Source organism: Cicer arietinum, chromosome 3, assembly GCF_000331145.2.
Source record: "Cicer arietinum cultivar CDC Frontier isolate Library 1 chromosome 3, Cicar.CDCFrontier_v2.0, whole genome shotgun sequence".
Classification (NCBI taxonomy): domain Eukaryota; kingdom Viridiplantae; phylum Streptophyta; class Magnoliopsida; order Fabales; family Fabaceae; genus Cicer; species Cicer arietinum.
The window spans coordinates 69910850-69936713 of record NC_021162.2 but is presented as its reverse complement, the minus strand read 5'-3'; the positions used below and the strand labels follow the sequence as shown (position 1 = coordinate 69936713).

The window sequence follows — 25864 nt, the reverse complement described above, 5'->3', positions numbered from 1 at the left end:
AACTTTACATTTACACATACATGAAAAATACATGAATCGATTCAAACCCCTCTATGATTATTAATTTGGGTTGTTTTGTGGCTGTCGATTATTTCCTTGGTATACGGTCGGTGGATTATATGAAAGCTCTTAATCATATGTTTGTACCTGTAAATTATTACCATATATTTTGCTTGATGGACATTAGAAGCAACCAGAAGATCGTTTGGTGAAAAAATACCACCCTATTGTTAATGATTAATCTGCTTTTATCGACTTGGTGGACTCCAACATCAATATTCTTTGTGATTAATACGTAGGTCTGAGTCTCGCATACGATTAATTTTTTAAGTTTATAGACTATCATAGATTTTTTTTTGTTTGACATTTTTAAAAGTCTATCTGACCTGGAAGCTTATTTAAAAGTCTATTCATATTAAAATATTTAAATAATTTACTCATACCACATGATGTTCTCCACATACCAATATCAATGTACATATCTATATATATTAAATTAAAATTAAAATTTCTAACAAAATAATTTTAAAAAAATTTGAAACAAACATTCTTTAAATCCTAAAACATAATTTTTTGTTTCAAATAATAGATTTTTTTCTGAAACAAACGCATCTATTATTACCTCTCAAACAAATATGGAACGACTACTTAGTGATGGATTAATTGATTGACTACCGAATATGAAACGACTATCAAATATGAAACGGCTACCGAATATAAAATGACTAACTGATAAAATTTAAAATAGAAAATAATATTATTAATATAATAATAAAAAATAACATTAATAAATAATAAAATATATATAAGTCGTATTGTCAGGCTTAATAGACTTTTTTTTATAAGCACGAGCTTGACCTATTTAAATAAATAAATTTTAAAAAATAGCATGAGTTTAGCCTTATTATTAAATAGGTCAAGTCATGCTATGAGTAGGTCAGATCATAGATAATGGAGTAAACATGAATATTTGTAAAAAAAAAAATATACATTGATGTTTATATATATATATATATATTTAAGCTGAATAAACTTTGTAGAAAATAGGTACTTCCATTAAGGAGAGACCATGAAATGAGTGGGGGAGAGGTGCTTTATCTGGTTGTTGGTCCTAAACGATTTTATTATTAAATATATAAAGTTATTGATAAATTTTAGTAAATTTATTTAATAACTTTTTGGAGAAGTTGAATTAAAGAAATTAAATGTTTATTGAATATTATTATTACAAAAATAAATATTGTTAAAAAATGCATTTGAGTTTTATTGATTTTTTTTTATAAACAAGACCAACGGAATTATATGTAAAACTTAGTTAAATATCAAAAGTATTAATGAGTAGATATAAAGTCATAATATATATATATATATATATATATATATATATATATATATATATATATATTGATTATTGTACATGAATATCATGGGTAATCCAGTAGTAATTATAAATAGCCAACCAGTCCAAATCAATTATACGTGTGACAAGGAGGACCCTAATAGTCAAGACTCAATAGAATAGTTTTAAGGTATATACTAATACCTCTATCTATAATTATAATCCCCAAATCATAGATTAGTGAGTCAACCCTTTATCAGATTAGTGAGTCAACCCTTTATCTGCTCCATTTGATTGTAGATTCCGCTCCGTTTACAAAACACACCAAAACCTTGAGAATCTCCGAGTTTTTTTATTTTTCTTTTCCACTTCATCTCAAATTTAATTTCTTTCCCTTACCAAAAAAATTATCCCTTCATATTTTAGAATAGCCATAATACCATATTTTTTAGTTGTTTTAACCACCATATTTATATGGTGTAATTAAAAAAACAATTAAAGAATAAATTATGATTTTTAAAGTGATTACTTGGTCGTTTGAGCTAACTGAGAATAAAAGAGGACATAAAAAAATAAATTTTGAAAAATAAATAAATAAAAGAGTTAGAAAGGTAAGGCAGAGTACATTTGAAACTCTCACAAAAAATTGTAATAATTAATTACTATTACCTAATTTGTATTCAACTATTTTATACATAATAAAAATACTCTAAATAAAAGAAAGAAATAATGATTTTATCCATGAATATAAATTGGAAGAAAAATAATTTAAAATAATACACATAGTATTAATTAACTACATGGTGTAAATGAAAAATAAATAAAAAAATTGTTAGAAAAAAATTTTGTTAGAAAAAACATTTTGAGAGTATTTTAAGGACAAATTTTTTTAGTAAATGCGATAGTTAATTATTGAGTAATATTTTTTGTTGAAAAAAATTAATCATGATTATAAATCATAACATTTTGATATTAATTGGTTACGGATTGGTTAAGAACTATATTCATAACTAAAATCTACAGTTTTTTCTAAGCAGCAAAGAAACCACACATGGAGAAATATTCATATATGAAAATTATTTTATAGCTAGTTTGTCAAATTATATCGAGCTTCATGGTATTTTTACATAAAACAAAATTTAACCGTTATTAATTCATATCGGATCGTATTTTCTAAATGTCCATATATGTACAAACCGAACCGCGAGTATATTTAGTTCTCAATTATAAAGAGTTGTAATTATACTACGGTTGTCAATTTCCAAAATCCATCAATTATTGAATTCAGGATTAAAAAATTTCATAATTACAAAGGTTCTAAAAAAAATCTCTCAACACTAAAAAAAATTTAAAATTTTTTGAACTCACTTTTTCCAAAAAAATAATCGATTTTTTTATTAAAATAAAAATAACAATTTCTTTTTTAAATTTTCCAATAAAAAAGTTTTGATTTTTTTGATAAAAAATTATTTATAATTTGAGAAAAAAAATCAATTTTTTCGAGAAATTTTATTTTTATTTTTCTCATAAAATTTTTAGAGAAAAAAATGATTTAAATTTTTTTGATATTTTTTTGAGAAAAAATATTCAAAAAAGAAATCTCAATACATAATGACTCAAAACTTTTAAAAAAATTATTTTAATAAGAATGTTTTTAAAAAGATTGAAGTTTTAAATTTTTTTGACAGTTCTAATTACAACTCACAATAATCAAAAGCAATATTATACTAATCATATTACTCATTATCTGAAATAATTCTTTTTCAAATTATGTGATTGAACTAAAATGTTTACTATATTTTAGTTAAGAATAAATAAATCGTTTAAGATAATTTAACTTAATCTTAATAATAATAATAATAATAATAATAATAATAATAATAATAATAATAATAATAATATAGATAGAGACTATAATAAAATAATCTTCTTTTATTATACAAGTGTCCTTTCCTTAATCTGGTTTTTAAAAAGATTGAAGTTTTAAATTTTTTTGACAGTTCTAATTACAACTCACAATAATCAAAAGCAATATTATACTAATCATATTACTCATTATCTGAAATAATTCTTTTTCAAATTATGTGATTGAACTAAAATGTTTACTATATTTTAGTTAAGAATAAATAAATCGTTTAAGATAATTTAACTTAATCTTAATAATAATAATAATAATAATAATAATAATAATAATAATAATAATAATAATAATAATAATAAAATAGATAGAGACTATAATAAAATAATCTTCTTTTATTATACAAGTGTCCTTTCCTTAATCTGATATCAACTCATACTTTTATTGATGCATTGACATTGTCAAAAGAATTGGAGCACTGTTCATTTATTATTTCTTAAAAACAAATTCTTTATTTAGATTAAATGATACTAAAATTTACACACAATTAAGAATTTTCAAGTTTAAATTTAAAATATAATATCTAGTTTAACAATATTAATATTTATTAGTTGAATTAGATCTTACACATTAAAAAAAAATATTTAATATTGACTGAATTAAAAAAAACTATTTAATATTAATGCTTATATTTTTTTATAAATATTCATGTTTCACTACATTCACGTATAAAAATAACTTCAATAAATTTGGGTCACAAAAATTATATTTAAAATAAATAATTACAAAATATAGCTTTAAATTTTAATATAATAGAGGAAGAGAATTCAGTTCTACATTTTTTGTTGACAAAATTATTTTTACTAAAAAATGTCTCCACATATCAAATCTCTTTTTAATTTTCTATAAATTATTTTTGCCACCATAAAAATAAAAACAAATATACGTTAATGTGTGTAAGGGGTAAATGGACTATCGTCAATCTCAATCTGATATGTGTAATGGTACAATCCAAACTAATCTATATTTTATACAAATTCATCTTAAATTAGGTTGTACTCCACCAAAACCGGAATGTATTGTATCAAGGTGACATGTTTAGAATTTAAAATCAAATTCATTGACATATCATTTTCTCCTTAATTTTTTTAAAATATATAATTTCAATTTGTGTTATAATATTATTCTAATTACGTTTGGTCGGATATTCTTTCTAATTTTTTTTTATGAAAGGTTTGTATTCATGATCGACAACAAATAATTATATTATATGTATTGGTTTTGTTTATTCAAGTCATTGATTTCCGATAAAATGATACTTATTTTCTTAAGTATTACAATTTTTTTTAATAATATTTGTATTTATTATTTCGACTGATTTTGTAGTTAACAATGAAATATGAGTTTCCAATACTAAACATTATACCAGGTTGGAAGACATGACAATTAATAAATAATCATAAAATTTACTACATGCATTACAAACATATATATACCACCAATTGTTTGGTGCCATAAAGATTAGCATTCGATAAGTAGTCATAAAGCACTATGAGTACAGTAGGACTCTAGGTGTACTTACCGATACCTTCCAAATCTCTGAATAGGGGATGGTACTTTGCATCATCTAATGTATTACTCTTGTCTGCAGAAATAGTACTCCCTATCAAATTCAACAAGTACACCCCTAAGAGCACCATCAAGTCTCTCTGTTGAATACTATCTTTTGAAGACTTCCTTCAACCAATCCAACATGTAGTGTGCACCCCTAGTTTTTTTGGTTTCCTCCCATATCTCAGTAGCAAACACCTCTAATAAAGTTGTGGCAAGATTGCATGCGATAACTTTATATAGGTCGGGTGGTGGACCGTATAACTCACCCCTAATATGAATGTATAATAGATTTGCAACATCATCCAAAATAATCATTATTCCCCAAATGACACGTGAAACGACGAAGCCTCATAGTGTCATTTCTTCATAAATACACAAATCAGGTTATTGTTAATCAACTTCAGACTACCTCGTTGTAGTGAGGCTAATCCAGACAAATTCATTCACGCCTCTATATCTTGCGAGAGTACTTAGAGAGTAAACTGCTAGAACTTTTTACCATGAGCAATTATCTTCAGCATCGGTCACTCCTGCATACAGATAAAATAAATGAAATAAATATAATGTATAACAAAAACAATAATTAATTTAAATATTTGAAAGAAACGTGATACCGATATTGTGTAAGGATAAACATATCATGTGGTCTTCCAGGATACTAAGCTCCCCATCTTGTTGTACAAATCACTGTGACATGTGGTCCTCATGTTGTACAATCTCCTTCTCCTCCTCCTCCTCTTGCATAGCAACATCAGCCTTCTGATATTCCTCACCATCATCCTCCAATATAACTCGACGTCTCCTTTGAGATGTTGTGGGTTGAATTCTTTGCGGAGGAGTATCCATCATAAATAATGAAGTATCAACCTCGCATACTATTTGTACTATTTTGTCATCTCTTCCTTTAGAACCAACACCCACCGAAAATTAAAAAATAGGAACAAAAATTGAAAAATTTAAAAATTTTAAAAAATAATAAAATAAAAATTTAAAAAAAAGAAAAACATTTTCAGAAAACTTGGGGTTGCAAGTTTTCCATAATAGATTGTGTACCGGATTTTTTTTTTAAGTTTTCCGATGCACAATTTAAAAAACCCATGTACTAGAAAACTTGAACAGTGATTTCTGGAATGTAACTTCTGTACTGGAAAACTTTAAAAAAAAGTTTTCTAAAAGAAAGGAAATTTTTTACACTTATTTTCCAAAAAAACTTAGATAGTATGCGAGTGAAAATGAAACTTTTAATATGTATATAAGGGCAGAAACATTAATTCGTGATATTTGTGGGTGTAGGAGTATAAAATGAGAAATATAAGGTAAAAATTTAAAATCTTCCTCCTTATTCGGTCCATCTACTTGATCCATAATACAAAAGCCCAAGTTTCAAGTTCAACAATTAGACATACCTCCATAGAGAGAAATTTGGGCTACCTCCATAGAGAGAAAAAAAGTAGTAAACACACCTCCATAGAGAAAAATCTACTAGCCACCTTAATATTTAGACACTACACTCTTATATTTATATTAAATTTAAATTTTTCCCCCCACTTTATTTTTAAAAAATATATTAAATAAGAAAAATATATTCTAATTATTTACAAAATAAAAAATTTTAAACTCCAAAATATTCACACACAAAGATATTTGAAAAATTAAATTTTTTAGTGTGGGTGTTCCTAAATTACTTTTGACGTTTTACTAAAAACACAAAAATCATGTTCCCACACAAACATTGATATTTTGATAAATTAATTATAAATTCTTCTGATTTTTTGTTATTTTAAAATTCTTGAACATAAATTTATTTTGAAAATTTAATTTTTATAAATATTCAAAATTCTAAATATTTCGAAAACTAAAACATTCAGAATCTAAAACATATTTCAAAATTTTCAAATAAATAAAAATTCAAAGAAAAAATTATTCTGAACAATTTAAAATAATAAATATATGAAATTCTGAAAAATATAATTAATTTGTCCTATAAAAAAATCACGTTGGAAGTGTAAAGCTTCCAATTTTAATAATTTCAATAAAAAATGTTCCGAACTTTTCAGTTTTTCAAAAGTTTGGTATTCTTGAATTTTTTTGTTTTAAAAAAATTCGGAAGTCAATGAAAGTGTTGTTTTTATTCTAAATATTTTTTACAAACTAATTGAAGAGTTATTTTGTAATATTAATAGATTTGTAGGGTGAGAAGTGTAAGTGTTGGAGTGCGAGGTAGATTCCTCTCACATAGAATATGGACCCAAACCAAGCAACCCTGCTAAACCCAAAAATTTGTTTTTCATTGCCCAGAAGATATTTAAGTTTAGATTAAATAGGTTGTTGGTCATTATAAAATTTTATTTTTAATTATCATAAAAAGAAAATTAACTAGAAGTTTTAATCCCTACTCAAATATCAATATATAATTTTGAATTATTTTTTGTAAATGTGTTTATAAAACCATAAAAATTTCATGTATGTAAAATAAGTTCAAAATTTAATTACTAAATCTCGAGTCTACTACGTTTAAAATTTTTATATTTAATTTATCTTGAGTAAAAGAATTTTAAATATTTATAGAATTTTTTTAATAATATTTTAAATAATTTTTTTTTCATTCAAAAATTTAAAAATTAAAAGACCATTAAATATATTTTGTTATAGTAAACATTAAAACTATTTAGACGATAATTTTTTAAAAACTAAAGAATGTAAACAAAAAATACAGAGACTAAAAATAATTTTACATTATTTTCAAATGACTAAATTACTTTTTTAAAATACTGAAAAAATATTTAATTATTTATTTGTTGTCAACATCACTTTATGTTTGAAAAAATGTAAATAAAACGGGATCCCTCTCACGAGTCCATTTGGTTTTAGATAAGATGTGTAAGGAGTCCAAACCCATAAAAGCTTATTAATTTGGACTTTGGGTTTGTTCTGTTTTTGCAATTTGAAAATGTAACCCGAACCTCGTTGTAGCTTCATGAAAGTTTTACTATATACCCATCCGATTATACCCCCTACCCTGTTTCCTAATAAAAATCTACTTTTACTTTTTTTATTTATTTAAATAAAGCTCAAATTTGAATTTTTTCATTAAATTGTCCATTTCAACTCAATTCTCACATCCTCAATAATTCAAAATAATTTATCCAAAAATAATGGTATTTCAAAATTATCCATGACTTACAATTTGTTAATCAATTTTGAAAAATCTATCATCTTCTTATTTTTATCTTTCATCCCGTAAAGTATATAAAAATATTATTTTACTTTCTTTTTACTCTTTATTATTTGATAGTAAAATTTTCTAAAAAATAAAAAATAAATTTAAAACTTTGAATTATGGTGAAACTTTCATAATGTGATTTTTTTCAAAAATTTAAATTTTTTTACGAAAATATGGATGAATGTAAACCTTCTAAAAGTTATAAAGAATTTTGAAAATTTGAATGAATATAAAACTTCTTAATTGCAATTTTTCCAAAAAATTTCAAAACTTTCAATAAAGGTAAACTTCCGAAATGCAATTTTTTTAATATATTTTTTTTTTTAATATTTGGCTGAATGTAAAACTTCTAAAATGCAATCTATCCAAAATTTTAAATTTTTTGAAAATTTGAATGAATGTAAAACTTTCAAAATGCAATTTTTTTTTTTAAGTTTAAAAAATATTTGAAACTTTGAATGAATGTGAAACTTTTGAAATAAAATTTTTCTATAATGTTTTTTTAAAATATTGAAAATTTGAATGAACTTTAAACTTCAAAAATACAAATTATTTTCATTTTTTTATTAAATTAAATATTTAGATAAACACAAAACTTTTGATATGTAATTTTTCTAAAACTCTTTTAAAAAATAAAAATAAAATTGAAATTGTTGAAATGTTAATAATTTCAAAAAATTTAACTATCAAATTGTAAAAGATGCAAAAAAAAAAGTAAAATAATTTTTTTCATGTACTTTGAGGATAGAAGATAAATGCGAGAACTAAGTAGTAAATCTCTCATCAATTTTATCATTTTGTCTAGATCTATAGTCCAATACATTATTCACTTAATTTTAAATACATTATTCACATTGTCAACCTAATTTCACTAAAACTATGTCAAAAAACTTAATCTCATTAAAACTCTAGACATACTAATGAAGGAATGAATCTAATTAATATTCTGCAATGTTAATAATTACATTAACATATTGCTAATATAGATGATTAAATTAATACAATCCTATAATTTTTTTTTTCAAATTAAGGATATTTACTTTTATATATATATATATATATTGAAATGAAATACAAAATAATGGAGTTAGGTGAAACAAAATATCTATTCCATTGTTTAATTATTTGACAACACAATGGAATATAAAAAATAATATTCCATCACATACACCTCAAATGGGAGGGGAAGAAAATTAAGGAATATGATATAATGGAATCTACCATGTTCCCCTCAATTTCATTCATTTTTAAAAAATCCATTCAATTTCATTCACTTTTAAAACATTCAAAGGAACCTGGTTGAGTACGACTCCATTCCATTTATTTAAAACAAAATTTTAATTTTTTTTTAAGTCTTAATTGTAGTTTTGATTTATCTATTTTTTTTATCAATTCATAAAATTGATTCATTTATTTTAAAAGTTGATAGTTTTAATATATCTCATATTTTTGAATTAAAAAATAATAATTTAACATATTTTAAATTATGAGACATATAATTTAATAATATAAAATTATCTAAATACGTTAATTATTGATATGTAATTAATTAAATTATAAAATAAAAATTTATGAAATTAAAAATTAAATTTTAAAAAATTTTATTACGATTGTCTAGAAGTTAATCGTTTTATCGTAATATTATTTAAATCATATTACATTTTTATTTTCTAATTAAAACTTAAAATAAAGATCGAAATTGTCTAACTTTAAAATAGATGATCGATTTTTTTAATTGATAAAAATAATAAGACAAATTGTAATTAAATATTTAAAAAAACTTTTGGAATTTATGAAGTTGTGATGGGTAAAATGGTCAACCAAATGTAGACTATTGTGCTTGTTATTTGCATCAGAGGTTTGTAAGCTACGCAGCACAACACTCGCCGGAGAAGAAAGTGACCCTAAAGACACCCATTTCCACCGCGTCTCAAAGGTAACACCATCGCCTCATTCCCAAATTTTTTATCTCATGCCTTCATTTCTCTCATGAACCAGATCGTTCCCCAATTTCCGTTTTCGATTATCATTATTATAATTGAAGTTTTTTATTTTTAATATCGCTTTGTTCTTTATCAAAAACTCAATATGCCGATACTTATTCTCCGTTTTTAAAGATCCAACACTTTTTAACTTGATATGCTTTTTATCATTTTCAGATCGGGAATTTTCTTTCTATTGTGTGTTTATACTATATTTAATTCCTTTATCATTTGATAATGGGATCGTAATGAAATTAAAAAATCTGATTACTCTTCTGAACGATCTGTTTTGATTTTCAATTGTAAAGATTGAACATTGAATCGGGAACAAGAACTTCACATATAACACCTCGGGTACTTTTTATAAGAGACAATTGAATTATAATTTGGTCAACAAAAGATGATGATGTAAATATTGTTTACCAAATTATAACTCAACTCTATCTTATAAAATGGACCGGAGGGAGTATAATATAATATAGTGATGCGAAAATAAATGTTAATTGGTTGAGTGACCATACAATTACAATTATTGGAAGCAAGGTTCAAAATTGCAGACAAATGGCGATAATGCAGTTGTGATGATCACAGAGATTTCGAAAACCTTTACTATATTGTTGCATTTGCAATTAGGGAGTACAATTTTTTATCATGATAATGGTAGGAGGTTTAGCTAGTTGGTTCTATTACCCTATTTCCTGTGCATCCGAATTTGTGGTCTTGATGGTATGCTATGCTTACTTGAAATGACATTCAGAATTTGGAGGGAGCCAGGATTAATTTTAGATATTTTCACGACGTAAATCCACTCTATGAGGTTACTCACGAATGCTTTTATACTACGATGTTGCAGATGATTGATGATAATGATCTGGGTTTCTTTGCCAATTTTCTCGGCGTCTTCATCTTTGTGCTGGTGATAGCATACCACTATGTCGTGGCTGACCCAAAGTTTGAAGGGAACTAGGAAAGTTTTTAAAGTTAAAGATGTAATCTTTTATGCTGTAGACTGAGATGCTTTACAAATGGAAATCAATGTGATACAATTAAAACTTCAGTTTGGGAATATTAATGTTAGTTTGGTACTAAAACCTTTATAAACATACAAGGAGAACATCATTTTTATTTATGTTAAACGTTTGTGTGCTTGCATTAGATATGCTTTGTGGTCAAAGAACTTTCATAGATAAGCTAATGAAAATGTCGGATTAAGGTTAGGCGATTTTGCTAGATGATGTGCTACTATATCTTGGTGCAATCATGATGTGAGCAATAAAGTATTCAATCTTTTTTCTTTGGAGTTTCTAAATAGACCTTTTCCTTTTATTACTTTAATATTGCATGCATATCTTTTGTAAGTTCAGGCTAACATATCACTAATATGTTTGCCATGGATGTTACTTGATGTGCCAAGAAGAATAAGGTAATTTTTTTCTACTACAGTGGGTTGATGCCACATCAAGTATTGAATTTTCATTTCTGATTGCTTCAAACGTCAGTTGTTAGAGTTGGATTTTTTTCACTTTCGTCAATTGGATGATTTTATATATGATACTATCTACATGCTATTGGTTAACTCGTAAATTTAAGTCTCCTATTGGGGTCATTTTTTAGTCATAGGGCTAGATTTACTATGAACTCAGAGCGGTGATCTTAGAGTAAATTTCTTTGAAGTTTGTTTGAGTTCTCCCATATAAGTAGTTCTTTTATTTCACTCTCAATCTTCATTATTTCTCTCATCAAGCTACTAGTGCAGAATCCAAAGCAGCTGTAATGTAAAATCATCTGAACTTTAAGCATCTCTTCATCTTTGTTTGTATGAGTTTTGCTAGCAATTTCCTCTAGATGTTGGAGGAATGAGTTTGTAATGTTGTCAACCACTTCATCTCTGCTCAAGTTTCTAAATGCATCGACGTTGGGATATTCTTGTGATTCGATATCCTTGGAAACATTTACGCTCTTCAACTCATTTTCAAGTTTCTTAAATGACTTCATCCTTGTTATCTCTTCCAGGCTTTTCAATATGGGGTCAGCTTTGTCCTTAAAAATCTTCACATTCTCGTTCCCTCGATATTGGAGGTCCATCCAAATTACTCTATCTTTCTGTGCCAATTGGGTGACATGCTCCATTGAGTATGCCACAAAAAGCAAGAGATCAACCGTCCTCGATAGAGATTCCAGCATATTACTGTAGCAAGCAGTATGGAATGGTAGGAACCAGAAGTTTGGCTCCCGCTCAGCCTCTGCTGTAAATTCCTCTAATTGACACACAAATAATTTAAGCTTCTTCTGTTCTTCTCTCAGTGCTTGGTAACTTGAAGATGACATGTCTATTTCACTATGATTTATCATAGAAATCTGCTTAACGCAATCTTGAAGCGTTCTTATGGTTCGTGAAAGTTCCGATTTTGCTAGAGTTGCAGCTCTTGAGGGACTTAGAAGAACCTCTACAATGATGAAGCAAGTGAGTCCTATTGCGGCCTCAGCCATTCTAGCAACTCCAAATTGACTTGGGGGAACATAATAGTTCATCCTACCAAGGATCAACAAGGCCCCTATGACTGCTGAAATCCCCCCAGATTCGCCATACATTCTACTATGCCTGAGAAAAGAAACGAAAATGACCCATGGTATAAGACATAAGAACCTTAAATCCACAGAACTACTGAAAATGAAGGCACAGATGATGCCGTAGATTGATCCCATAGCTGTTCCTTGTCCTCGAGCATTTGCAACTGTGAACGTCGGTTGTCGTCCAGTCACAAAACTTATTGCAATTGTGAGTCCCGACCAAAGTGCATTTTCCCTGTCATATATCAAACCAAATAACACAGCAAGGCCTAATGACAGAGAGGACTTTAATGCAAAGTTCAAGCTTTGGTTGCTGGGAATCAAGTTCATCAAAAGCTCTTTGATCTTGTTGTAGCTCCATTTGGAACCACCACTTATCTGAGAATTTTTCAGCACATGGTCAATTTTGTTTGATATAGACAAGTCATCTAGAAGAAGTTGCACACAGTATAAAAAGAATGATGTTGGGAGATCTTTGTAGGCTATGGAAAGGTATTTGTTGAAAATGTCTTGTTTCATTTCTTGAATTGTGGTTGCATCAAAAGGAACAGAGCAGTTTGCTTGCTGATCTAATTTTTGGCCGATCAGTCCTCTGCAATTTAGCAGAACACCTCTGAGCTCCTCATCAATGACACCAACAGGAAAAGACTTGCAACTTGACAGAGCAATGTCCATCCCTCTTATTGTTATATCCAAGTCTTGCAGTTTCGCTTCTGTGTCAATTCGATTGGAGTTGAAAATTATCCTTTGAGGTTGTTCCCAATGCATGCCATCCTGTTCGGTTAAACAAACAAATATTTTAGTTTATTTGCATGTACTAGAAAATTAAATACTGATGTCCCTTCAGTGTTGAATGTTTGATATTTTAGGTTTTGTTAACCTACCAGTTTAGTTATGATACTCTGGTGAAGCTTGGTTCCTGTTGTGGAGAGGTACTCGGCTTGAGTTTTAAAACCAACAGCAGTGGAGTTGTCTGAGGCAGAGATAGCCTCTATATTGCAATTTAATCTCTCAGATGTATTCTTGGTGTATATTCGGTAGAACTTCATTGCCTGAAGGCAAGCCATTGTGAAAAGTGTCTTTTTGTCATCTTGGATTAATGAAATCATTAATTACAACAACTTGCATTTTTACAAAAATAGTGGTCATTTGCAAGGAATTTCCTTTAGGCTTGTGCTCTATTATGATATGCTTTCTTTAGTTCATAGCATCTCGTTGATTAATAAACAAAGATGCCTTTTGAATCATTTTCTTTTGTTTCCATTATCACCTAACAGTTAGTTCACTTCTCATCCATTCATTGTGTTGTTTTATCCTTTGGCTATATATGTCAAATGCTATTGTTAACTATATGCAGAGGTAAGTGTCCATTAGAGATTAGCATAATTTGGTATTGCTATGGTTTTTCTGATAACTTGCCTTTCCTAAATTGATTTACTGTTTTGTTGCTAGTTAATGTTAGATGTTAATTTTTTTTAACAAATCCGAGAACTGCTAATGATCCCTTCATCACTATTTTTAACCTCTCAAAATTCACATATCACAAAATCACCATAAATCACCCATCATAATTCATAATCATTCAAAACTTACATCATTCATTCATAATTTGCACCCCATCAGTTCCATCTCCACATTGTGCTTAAAGTGACCCAAGAAAGTATGTTTATTGTTCTGTCTTTGAGTTCATAATTTTTTTTTTTAAATATGAGGATTTTACGTGAACTCAGTTCACGTACGTTGTAACATTACGTGAACTGAATTAACATACATAGTAAAATAATAAAAATTTCAGGTAGTACGTAAATAAAGTTCATGCAAACGTACATGATTTAAGATTACGTAATTAATGGAGTTTAGACTCATTGGTGGTACATGAACTGAGTTCACATAAACGTACTTGAACTGAGTTTACGTACATTGTAAAATTGTAAAAATCTCAGGTAGTACATGAATTGAGTTCACGTAAACGTACTTGAACTGCGTTCACGTATGAGTATTGCATAATTCTGAATTTTTTGTTCCTTTTTTATGTTGATGAAGATGTTGATGAAGATGAAGATGAGGATGAAAATGAGAATGAAGATGAAGATGAAGATGAAGATGAAGCTTGAGAGTGGTTAGAGTTTTGAATATGAAGATGAATGAATGAGATCATAATTAAAAATTCAATAAATAAGTAAGGATATATTGAGTAATTTTTTTAAAATGAGGAGCGTGGGTAGTAAAGTGAGAGGTGTAGATAACATTTTTGTTTGCTTTTTTTTTTTGTTGCCATGAACTACACTCTTTTTTCTTTCACTGTGATTTTATCCATTTAGGTTTTTCTGACAAAGTTTTACACTTTTTTTTCTTTCATTATGATTTTATCCATTTAGGTTTTTCTAACAATGTTTTTAACGAGACAATTATTTTTCCTTGTATTTATTTATTATTTCTTTATTTATGTTATGTGACGCTTTTCCATTCTATTTTTTGAAAAAAGAAATTAAGTTTCTTTTCATATGAAAATGTATCAAATCATTGCTGGGCTATATGTTGTGTTAGAGTAAACCTGTAAATGATTGGGACGTTCATTTTATGTTAATTTCATTTTTACAAAAATTAGAGTAATAGAGTACGTTAAATTGAACCAAGTGACAAATGATATAGTAACATCGAAGCACAGATTACAACTTTCACGTGTTCTCTTCTCAAAAATATCAGAAGGTGTTGAATTGGACTCCCAATTTGGAACTAAGCATTCCTGGGGTTTTTGGAAGTATATTACCAAAAATGTTACTATTGTCACATTTTGAAAGCGTCGTAAAGAAAAGTGGTCACATGAAAACATGGATAAATAATTACTCCTAAAAAAAGCAATCACAATCATTTTGTTAAGGTTTGTTTGATTTAGTTTTTAAAAACTACTTTTTTGTTTTTAAAAATTTTTAAAATGAAAATTCGTTTGAATGGTGTATTTCTAAAAATTGATTTGAAAAATTATTTGAAAAATTATTTGAAAAATTATAATTTTTAAAATAGAAAAGGCAAAACAGTTTAGAGTTTTTTTTAGTTTCTATTTTCAGTTTTTTATTAAAGGTAATGTTGTAAATTAATGCAAAATTGATGTAGGGTGTATATATACTATGCGGATTGTATTTTGGGTTTAAAAAAACGATGATATCGTTGAATGAGGTCAACCTAACTTTTTAGTACTGCGCACCTGCATAATGATTTAAGTTCAACCCTTTTTAATGTTAATAAAGAAACAGAAAACTATTATTTTTATTAAATTGTTTTAATCAATTATTGATGTATTTATTATTATTATTAATTATTTGAATAAAAACTTTTTTAATTCGTTCAAATTATTAGAATATATAAAATAACAATACAAATTTAAAGTGACCCTAAAGTTAGAAGAAAAAAATGAATTGTTGAAGAAACTCACAACATCTAAGTTACTAGTATAAAACAACAAAATGCAAAATGCATATAAATGTGATAAATCTAAAGGGTCAGATATATTGATCATGTTTTCGGATATGTAATGTAATATTGATCAAATATATAACTCATCAAATGTAATCCATCGATCTTAATTAAACAAACACCGTAAAAAGATTAAAAAAATACGAACAACTCCACACTAAGATGATGAATAAACCAACTTCATGATCAAACTACAAATTTGTAAAGAAAAATTAGTCAGTAGTTAAATACTTTGTTGTGAATTTTGATGAGTTATCAATATGTTAATCTGTTATTGGTAGTTAGAATTTTACCATTGTATAAATAGTCTTTTTTCCCTACTACTTATTTAGATTTAAAAAAAATCAAAATATACAATTATATTCGTTTTAATAATACATAACAAGTTTTCATATTTTAAGTTTTGAGAACATATTTGTAAAACTCAAGTGATTAAACAAGTTTTTTTTTTATTTTCTTATCTCTAAAAGAGTTTTTAAAAATAGTTTTACTAAATAGGTTTTTTTTTTCATCAAAAAAGTCAATTTTAAAAATTAATTTATAAAACAGTTTTAAAAAACCAAAAAGCAAAAGTCAACAAAAATACCATTATATTTGAGGTCTGTTTGTTACGATTATGAAAAATTATTTTAACATTTAATAATTTAGAGATTATTTTTTTAAAGTTTTTTTAAAAAAAGAAAATTGTTTTGTGTTTATCTATTATAATAAAAAATTAATTATAAAAAATAATTTTTATAAAAAGTTATTAAAAACAACTTTTAATTTAAAACTATTTTTATGAGTTTTATTAAAAAAGTTATAACAAATAAATAAAAGCTTCTACTGAATGAATATATTTAAAAAAAAAAATACCAATAACAAAATCACTAAACTGCGTTTGCATCTGCTTTTCTAATGACTTTTTCCAAAATTTGAATTGATTATTAATACTCAATGCATTGAATGCACAAAGAAGAAGCCATCAAAGTAAGGTTTTCATATTAAGTTCTCTAGCATCAACACTTCTTATTAAATACTAAATACTTTCTAGAGTATCAACACATGTAGTAATTTTAATTTCTTCCATTTTTTAATTATCATATGTCATTGTTAATGTTGTATCATGTATCTACGTCGTGTTTCATATAATGTAAACAATTTATATACATGTTGACAACAATTTTCATATTTTAAAAAGTTGAAGTTACCTCATCATAGGCAAGGCGAGGATAAGGTAACAACATGGCCAGAACAGAAGCTAGAGCTCCTAGTGCTGCAGAGCATGCCACGTGAATTGAATGTACAGCCACTCCTTCTTGTCTATATATAATTGTGCTCACATATACAATCACAAGTTGTCCAAATGCAATCCTTTTAGTCATCAAGTTTGTCGATGCCGGCAATGCAACCAAAAATGCGCTTGCGGCTAGCGCAAGCGCAGCAATGCGATTGCTAAAGTTTTCAGGTCTTATAACCTGAAAACTAATTTGAGAAAGTATCATAACTTGAATTGTTGCACAAAGAACGTGCCAACAACCTTTAAGTGTGTCACCAAGTGTTGCATCCGACACTATGAGAATTGTTGTCACATAAGAAAATGCTGGGAATTTAATGTAACGTTCTATAGGTTCAGGACCGTATAAGGAAGTGCAACCAACTATGGTGCATGCTAAGGTTGTTCTTAGAGCAGAGCCAAGATGAGTTCGCCAACATTCTGATCTTGTTTTAGCAATTGTTGATGTTTCTGACATAATGAACGTGGTGATTTGATGCACTAAGAAAATTATGGATTTGAATTGAAAGCTAGTAACTTAAGGAGTGAAATGTGTGTTTTGTTTTATTTATTTTATTTTTGTAACATATGAAGACCTCTGCCACTAGAATTACAATGTTCTCAATTCATCACTTTTTCCATTTTTTCATTATCGAAGTTATGGAAATATAATAACCTTGAGAGATAGACAACAAGAAGTAACAATTAATTTTTATATATGAAGAAAAGAGTTTGCAGCTTTTTGGGTTTACCTTTTAATTAACTTATGTAGGCAGGTACCTTTTGGATTTTACTTTTGGCTTTTGGGCGTTTAATTACACTTTGTTCCCTTAAATGTAAAAGGAAATTAGTTGCGGTACACCAAAACACCCCATCAACATCATCAGTGAAAAAGATATATATATTTATATTATATAATAAATAAAAAATGAGACATTAAATTAATATATGAAAATGAAGAAGAGATGTACATATATAAAGGTTAAACGTAAAATGTGTGTTTTTTATTTTATTGTATTTAAAAATGTATAATATTTTTATACTCATTTAACATTTCGTAGACACCCATCTTAGGCACCACACTCTCTCCTTTTTGGTGGGTTTCCCTTCAATAAATTTAGTTAAAATAATTGTGTGCCACTAAAATGTAGTCATATAAAGTTGTTCATGAGATTTATTTAATGTTTTTGTTTGAGGTGTTGAGTTGGAGAAAATAAGTGTTAATTAAGTATTGATATTAAAAAATTATAAAACATGTGAGACTCGTCTAAATACTCAAAATATAGTGTTATATTGGATGTTTTAAGGTGTTTATGAAACATTTTTATTTTATTTAATGATTGAATAAAAAAATAATTTATAAATTATATTTACTTTAAAAATAATTAAAAGAGTCCTTCTAACTAATGATCTGATCTAAAGAAAACTTATTAAAGAATTAACAGAAAAAAGTTTTACATTGAAAAAAATAAATTTAAATTTAATGTTTTTGAAAATACAACTTTCAGTGTAATTTTAATTAAATACAAATGTTTCAGAAATATTTGTTAATATTTACTCTAGTTAATAAAAAATGATATCCCATCAAATGATTGAAAGTTAGTTACAATATTTAATAAAACTTTGGAGTCAAGAGTGTTAAGCTAACACTCTACTACGCTTGTTAAAATGACATACATGTATATTTTCAAAATTAGATCATCCAATTCAACGAAAAAATTATAAATGATAGAAACTGATGTTAAAATGTATTCACCGTGGCAAAACTGATACTAAGTTTGTGTTTTAAACCACTTTGAAAGAGCATTTAACGTGTTACTATTAACTTTAATAAAATATATGATGAAATTGGGACGTAAGATGATATAGATTCAAATATAAATTAAATATAAGTTTGATTTTATAATGAAATTGTTAAAATTATAATAAATCACTATAATTTTACAAAAAGTATATAATTATAATTTTTACTAAATTACGTCATCTCGGTGTAATTTTGTAAATCCAGTGCGAAATACATTAAATGTATTTGGTTACTATAATTTACTTTGTTGTATTGTAGCTTATGAATACTCTTTATGTAACTCTATAATTAGTTGCTTCTATATTGTCACGTTCATACAGGATGTGAGAAAACCTTGTGTAACACTCATCCAAACATGTTGATAGTACCAAGTGCATCTCGATTGCGTAAAAACGAAAAGTAAGCCATCAAATACGATAATTTGTGCATCTTTCGATTGCAAGAGGAGGATATGAAAAATGAATTTATCCAATGAATGGTTAATATTCATTTTTTTTAATGACCAATGTTAATAATTAATATAATTAATGTATTAGTATTTTATTAGGTGGAGATCGAACATATAATCTATTTATTACTTAACTCTCTAACTCCATCTTAACCACTGAATCAATCATATTAGAATTGATTTCATCTTGAAATCTTGGTTTGAGGTAAATGATAACTCACTTTGAGAAACACTCACCTAAAATACACTTATGTGTAATTGTCAACTTAGCTGGCCAATATGGAATTAGTCCAACTACTCTTTCAGTATAAATTGTGTACTGGTTTTTTTTTTTTTTTTTCTCCTCCTTATAATCTATGTTCCGGCGAAACATCCCCATTACAAGAACTCCGTGTTCCCACACAATTATAAAAGGTGAGATCTATCTTATTTAAAAATTTGTGAGTAAATTATTAACAACCAATTAAAACTGATTAAATTTAAAATTTGAAAAAGATTTAGTGTATTTTAATTAATTATAGATAATTTATTATAGAATTTTTATATTTAGACGAAGAGTTCGTCTAATATAATGAATCATATATATATAATCACAATTAGTTTCACTCGAAATCAATGAGATAATTTAAGTTATGGTATTTTAAAGTTTACAACATTACACAGTAATCTTATGACAGAATATAAGTGTTTACAATATTACTGAGTCATTTTTATATTTAATAAAATCATTAATTTAAGCATGATAAAACTATTATATGTATTCTTTCGTACTTAACTGATTTTACTCAAATTAAAAACGAGTTTCCTAGTTCAAGATATAGATATTTTAAGATGATTAATGGATAACAACTTATAAAACAGAACATTCAACTTCATAAAATCACGAAAATTTGAAAAATTAATTAATATAAATTATCAAAGCACTAGAAATAAGTTTTCAAGTCCAATTGTTTTCACTCAAAATTGATTCTTATTACTTCTGATATACTCATTTTAACTCAGCTTCGTCCGAATCTTTTTCGCATAAAATACTATGATTTTGACAATTTAATTAAAATATCAAACGTTGTCCAATTTGAATAAACGACAATATTTTACAAAGTTTAATATGTCTAGTTTATGAATATCATTTTTATTTTGCATAATAGATATTCAATTAATAAAGTTTAATAAAATAATATTTATAGATAGAAAAACGAAACAATAATATTTTTTTTCTCTAACTTGTAACTCCATTTTCTTTATCAATTTTCAATAAAAATTAGTGAAATCAGTACTATTTTAAAATTAATCAAGTCTAATTTCTAATGAGATAGAAATCATCTATAAACACTATATATGAAAAAAGTTATGAACAAAATACTGAAGCTATACTCATACGGATTCAGAGACAACATTATAAAATACATTCAAAATTCAGCATAAAAAACAATTAATTACCAATAATAAAAAAATGTCATCGTATCACCGAGCCAACTCTTCAGATTAATTAGTACAAATACCTAACATGTATTCTTAATAATCAACGATACTAAATCAAATAGGATTATCATAATACCCAAAGATGCAAATTATGAACAGTTATTAGCAACATGCAGTTAATATCTTTAAGTACATCTAAGAGATATTTTAAGAGGATTTTCTATCTTAATTTAAAGATATTACAAAGAGACGAGGGTGTCATAGTTTCGTCTTCAAATTTCTCCTTTTTTCTTGGCGGAGCCCTAACTCTTTATCTTTCATATTCATCTTCTTTACTCACTCATGAGTTATTTCTTATTTCTCTTCTTCTCACAGATCATCACACTATTTTTTTCTTCTCATCTCACTTCTCGTCTACTCTCTTCATCTTCTCTTTTTTTCTTTCCTTTCTTCTATTCTCTCTATTTTATAATGTTTCCCATATACATTATTTCTATTCTTTTATTCGTATTCATTTTTCTTTTATTAATTTATATTTCTATATTCTATTTTCTTTTAATTTATTTATTAGAAAATTATTAGACAACCCTCCTAAGTGAGTTACACCCCTTTCTAAGTAGGTTGCACCACATTTTAAGTCTTATCCTAAATCATCCTGAACATAAAATTAATTATTCTTATTATTATAATGATTCTACTAACTATAAAAGTGATACTAAGTAACATAAAATAAAATACTAAAACTTGTTAAATATTTATCATTCAAAATTTTAATATATTATGTTATTGCTAAATTATAACTGTATATAATTTTATAAGAAATTAGTGCATTTTATCTAATAAAAAAAAAACACATATCATAGAAGGTTAAGATTGGGGTGTTACGTTAACACTAATTATACAATTACAATAAATATTTAAATATATTACTTGAGGTTAAATAGCACCCGTGTTCCCTTAACTTAATTTTAGTTAACATTTTAGTTCTTTATTTTTTTTTAAATTTGGTCATTTATTTTAATTTTAGGCTAAAGATCACTTGTGATCCCTTAGCTTAAGTTCAGTTAACGTTTTAGTCCTTTATCTTTTTTTTTCTTCCCGATTTGGTCATTTATTTTAATTTTAAGTGACAATTTGATCTTTTATGTTTTAAAACGTCAACAATGTTATCATTTTTTTTACAAAAATTCATCAAATTTTCAAACAAAATCCATAAAATTAATTATATTTTGTAATATAAAACAAATTTAATCAAATTTGTAACTCAAATATTCAAATAAACTCATATTTGTCATTCTTTATTTGATGTTGTTGGAGATGAAAATATGAATCTATTTAAGTTAACGTTTTAGTCCTTTATCTTTTCTTTTCTTTCTGATTTGGTCCTTTATTTTAATTTTAAGTGACAATTTGATCTTTTATGTTTTAAAACGTCAACAATGTTATCATTTTTTTTTACAAAAATTCATCAAAATTTTCAAACAAAATTCATAAAATTAATTATATTTTGTAATATAAAACAAATTTAATCAAATTTGTAACTCAAATATTCAAATAAACTCATATTTGTCGTTCTTTATTTGATGTTGTTAGAGATGAAAATATGAATCTATTTAAAAATATAAGTTATGAATTTGATGAAATTACATTATATTGAGGATAATAATTAGTTTTATGAGTTTTGTTTGAAATTTTTTATGAGTTTTTTGAATTTTTGCAAAAAATAAGGATAATATTGTTGACATTTTAAAACATAAAATATCAAATTGTCACTTAAAATTAAAATAAAGGACCAAATCCGGAAAAAAAAAATAAATAAATAAATAAAGGACTAAAACGTTAACTGAAATTAAGTTAGGGGATCACAAGTAGTATTTAGTCTTAATTTTTAGTGACAATTTGATGTTTTATGTTTTAAAATGTCAATAATGTTATCATTTTCTTTTACAAAAATTCAAAAAACTCATCAAAACTTTCAAACAAAATCCAAAAAATTTAATAATAATCTTCAATATAATGTAAATTTTATTAAATGCATAACTCAAATATTCAAATAAATTTATATTTTCATCTCCAACAACGTCAAAATCATCAAATAAAAAATAAAAAATATGAATTTATTTAAATATTTAAGTTATTAATTTGATGAAATTTGTATTATGTGAAGATGATAATTAATTTGCATTAAGTTATTAAATTTGCATTATGTGAAGATGAAGATGATAATATGAGTTTTTAAATTTTTATTATACATATATATATATATTAAAACATAAAAAATAAAATTAACACTTAATATTTAACCTATTGGCTAATGAGCAATTGTTTTACTGGGTATACGTTTTACAATGAGATATGATTATATAATTATTTTATAATTGCAGTTAGATCGTGTAATGAGAGCACAATCACCCATACTTATTTTCCATAAATTGCAATTATAAAACTGATTTCCATAATTAAATTAAATACGAGAATAAAAAAAGATTGACTTTTGACTGAGTTTAATTATTTGCATCTGCATCGGAGGTTTTTTAAGATAGACGGATCGAGATCTAGGAAGCACTGCAACAACACTCGCCGGAGGTAACCGCATTATAAAGGTATCATCGCCTTATTCTCAATTTTGTTTCTAATTTCTCTCGTGAATCAGTTCGTTCCCCAATTTCCATTTCTCGACTATCATTATTATTATTAAGTTTTTTATTTTTAATTTCGCTTTGTTCTACATCACAAATTCACTATGCCGACACTTTTTCTCTGTGTTCATATGCTTCTTTATCTGATCGGTGCTTTTCGTTTGTGTTGCGTGTTTATTTATTATTAATTCCTTAATCTTCTGCTAATGTGATCGTAGTGAATTGAAATTGAAGCATCTGATTAATCTTCTGAACGGTCTGTTTTGATTTTCAGTTATTGGGAATAAGAACTTTGTATATAATATATAATAATGAGAAAATAAACGTTAATTGGTTCGGTGACCATACAAATAAAAATCGGAAGCAAGGCAAGGTTTAAAATTGAGGACAAATGCTGATGATGATGCAGCTGCAAATGTAGTTGTGATGTGGACGAGGAGATTTCAAAAACCTTTACTATATTGCAGTCACACAAACTCGGTTGTGGGATAAAAAAAACAGACGGTTCAGATTTAAAGTTAGTTTTGGATTTTTTTTAAAAACAAAAATTCCGATTTTAAATTCTAAACCGGCTGAAGGCTGAAATTGTGTGACTGCGTGCAATCACAAGGGTTGTGAGCCTGTGACTGCACACAACCCAAGTCCAGGGGTTTAGCTAGTTGATTCTTTTATCCTTTTCATTGTGCATCCAAATTTATGCTCTTGATAGTATGCTTACTTGTTATGGAAGACTCAGAACTTGGTTGATTTTAATGATGTGAATCCATTTTGCTATATCACAAATGAGGTTACTTACAGATGTTTTTTTACCATGATGTTACAGATGATTGATGATAATGATCTGGGTTTCATCGCCAATTTTCTCGGCGCCTTCATCTTTGTGCTAGTGATAGCATACCACTATGTCGTGGCTGACCCAAAGTACGAAGGAAACTAGGGATGTTTTGAAGGTGAAGATTGAATTGTTTATGTTGTAGACTGAGATGTTTTGCAAATGGAAATCAATGTGATACAATTCTGAACTTCAGTTTGGGAATATTAATGTTACTTTGGTACTAAAACCTTTATAAACATCAAAGGAGAACTACATTTTTATTTTTGTTAGATATGCTTTGTGGTCAAAGAGCTTTCATAGATAAGTGAATTAAATTTAGGTGATTTTGCTAGATGATATACCATTATATCTTGGTGCAATCATGATGTGAGCAATATAGTATTCTATCTTTTTTCTTTTGGAGTTTCTTATTAGACCTTTTCCCTTTATTAACTTTAATATTGTATGCATATCGTTTGTGAATTCTGGCTAAAATATCATAATATGTTTGCCATGGATGTTACTTGACGTGCCTTGAAGATTAAGGTAATTTTTTTTTTCTTCTACAATGGGTTGATGCCACATCAAGTATTGAATTTTCATTTATGGTTGCTTCAAATGTTGGTTGTTAGAGCTGGATTGCTGTCACTTTCGTCAATTGAATGATTTTATTATATAATTATAAGATACTATCTACATGCTATTGGTTAACTCTTAAATCTAAGTCTCTTATAGGGGTCATTTTTGTGTCATGGTGCTAGATTTACTATGAACTCAGAGCGTTGATCTTAGAGTAAATTTCTTTGAAGTTTGTTTCAGTTCTCCCATATAAGTAATTCTTTTATTTCACTCTCAATCTTCACTATTTCTCTCATCAAGCTAGCAGTGCAGAATCCGAAGCAGCTGTAATGTAAGAGCATCTGAACTTTAAGCGTCTCCTCATCTTTGTTGGTATGAGTTTTGCTAGCAATTTCCTCTAGATGTTGGAGGAAAGAGTCTGTAATGCTGTCAACCACTTCATCTCTGCTCAAGTTTCTAAATGCATTGGCATTGGGAGATTCTTGTGACTCGATATCCTGAGGAACATTTACGCTCTTCAACTCATTTTCAAGTTTCTTAAACGACTTGATCCTTGTTATCTCTTCCAGGCTTTTCAATATGGGGTCAGCTTTGTTCTTAAAAACCTTCACATTCTCGTTCGCTCGATCTTGGAGGTCCGTCCAAATTACTCCATCTTTCTGTGCCAATTGGGTTACATGCTCCATTGAGTATGCCACAAAAAGCAAGAGATCGGCAGTCTTTGATAGAGATTTCAGCATATTACTATAGCAAGTAGTATGAAATGGTATGAACCAGAAATTTGGCTCCACCTCAGCTTCTGCTGTAAATTCTTCTAATTGACACACAAGAGATTTAAGCTT

General features: G+C 26.8%; 4 protein-coding genes across 4 annotated transcripts in view; 2 read left to right on the top strand and 2 right to left on the bottom strand.

Annotated features, from left to right (window-relative positions):
- The first annotated feature begins 9817 nt into the window (after positions 1-9817).
- Positions 9818-11173, top strand: LOC101495853 (dolichyl-diphosphooligosaccharide--protein glycosyltransferase subunit 4A). Its single transcript, XM_004493832.4, has 2 exons — positions 9818-9970; positions 10870-11173. Exon 2 carries the CDS (start codon positions 10870-10872, stop codon positions 10981-10983), a length of 114 nt encoding a protein of 37 aa, XP_004493889.1. The 5' UTR covers positions 9818-9970; the 3' UTR covers positions 10984-11173.
- A 462-nt stretch (positions 11174-11635) lies between these two features.
- Positions 11636-18104, bottom strand: LOC101503165 (uncharacterized). The gene is made up of 3 exons (XM_012713943.3): positions 17252-18104; positions 13472-13639; positions 11636-13361 (listed from the first exon to the last, which is right to left on the bottom strand). Exons 1-3 carry the CDS (start codon positions 17792-17794, stop codon positions 11670-11672), a joined length of 2403 nt encoding a protein of 800 aa, XP_012569397.1. The 5' UTR covers positions 17795-18104; the 3' UTR covers positions 11636-11669.
- Positions 18105-23454: 5350 nt separating this feature from the next.
- Positions 23455-24859, top strand: LOC101495204 (dolichyl-diphosphooligosaccharide--protein glycosyltransferase subunit 4A-like). The gene is made up of 2 exons (XM_004493830.4): positions 23455-23593; positions 24453-24859. The coding sequence occupies exon 2, from the start codon at positions 24453-24455 to the stop codon at positions 24564-24566; it is 114 nt and encodes a 37-aa protein (XP_004493887.2). The 5' UTR covers positions 23455-23593; the 3' UTR covers positions 24567-24859.
- Positions 24860-25209: 350 nt separating this feature from the next.
- Positions 25210-25864, bottom strand: part of LOC101495526 (uncharacterized) — a 5409-nt gene continuing 4754 nt past the window's right edge. The window contains 2 exon segments of the mRNA XM_073366524.1: positions 25210-25261; positions 25263-25864. The exon segment at positions 25263-25864 is cut by the window's right edge and continues 4 nt beyond it. Of these exon segments, the coding sequence (XP_073222625.1) occupies positions 25210-25261; positions 25263-25864 (654 nt within the window).

Coding starts and splice junctions, on each gene's coding strand:
- LOC101495853 (XM_004493832.4), top strand. CDS start 10,870: ATGATTGATGATAATGATCTGGGTTTCTTTGCCAATTTTCTCGGCGTC.
- LOC101503165 (XM_012713943.3), bottom strand. CDS start 17,794: ATGTCAGAAACATCAACAATTGCTAAAACAAGATCAGAATGTTGGCGA. Junction 13,640..17,251: donor CTCGCCTTGCCTATGATGAG/GTAACTTCAACT, acceptor GCTTGCCTTCAG/GCAATGAAGTTCTACCGAAT. Junction 13,362..13,471: donor AGAGTATCATAACTAAACTG/GTAGGTTAACAA, acceptor TTAACCGAACAG/GATGGCATGCATTGGGAACA.
- LOC101495204 (XM_004493830.4), top strand. CDS start 24,453: ATGATTGATGATAATGATCTGGGTTTCATCGCCAATTTTCTCGGCGCC.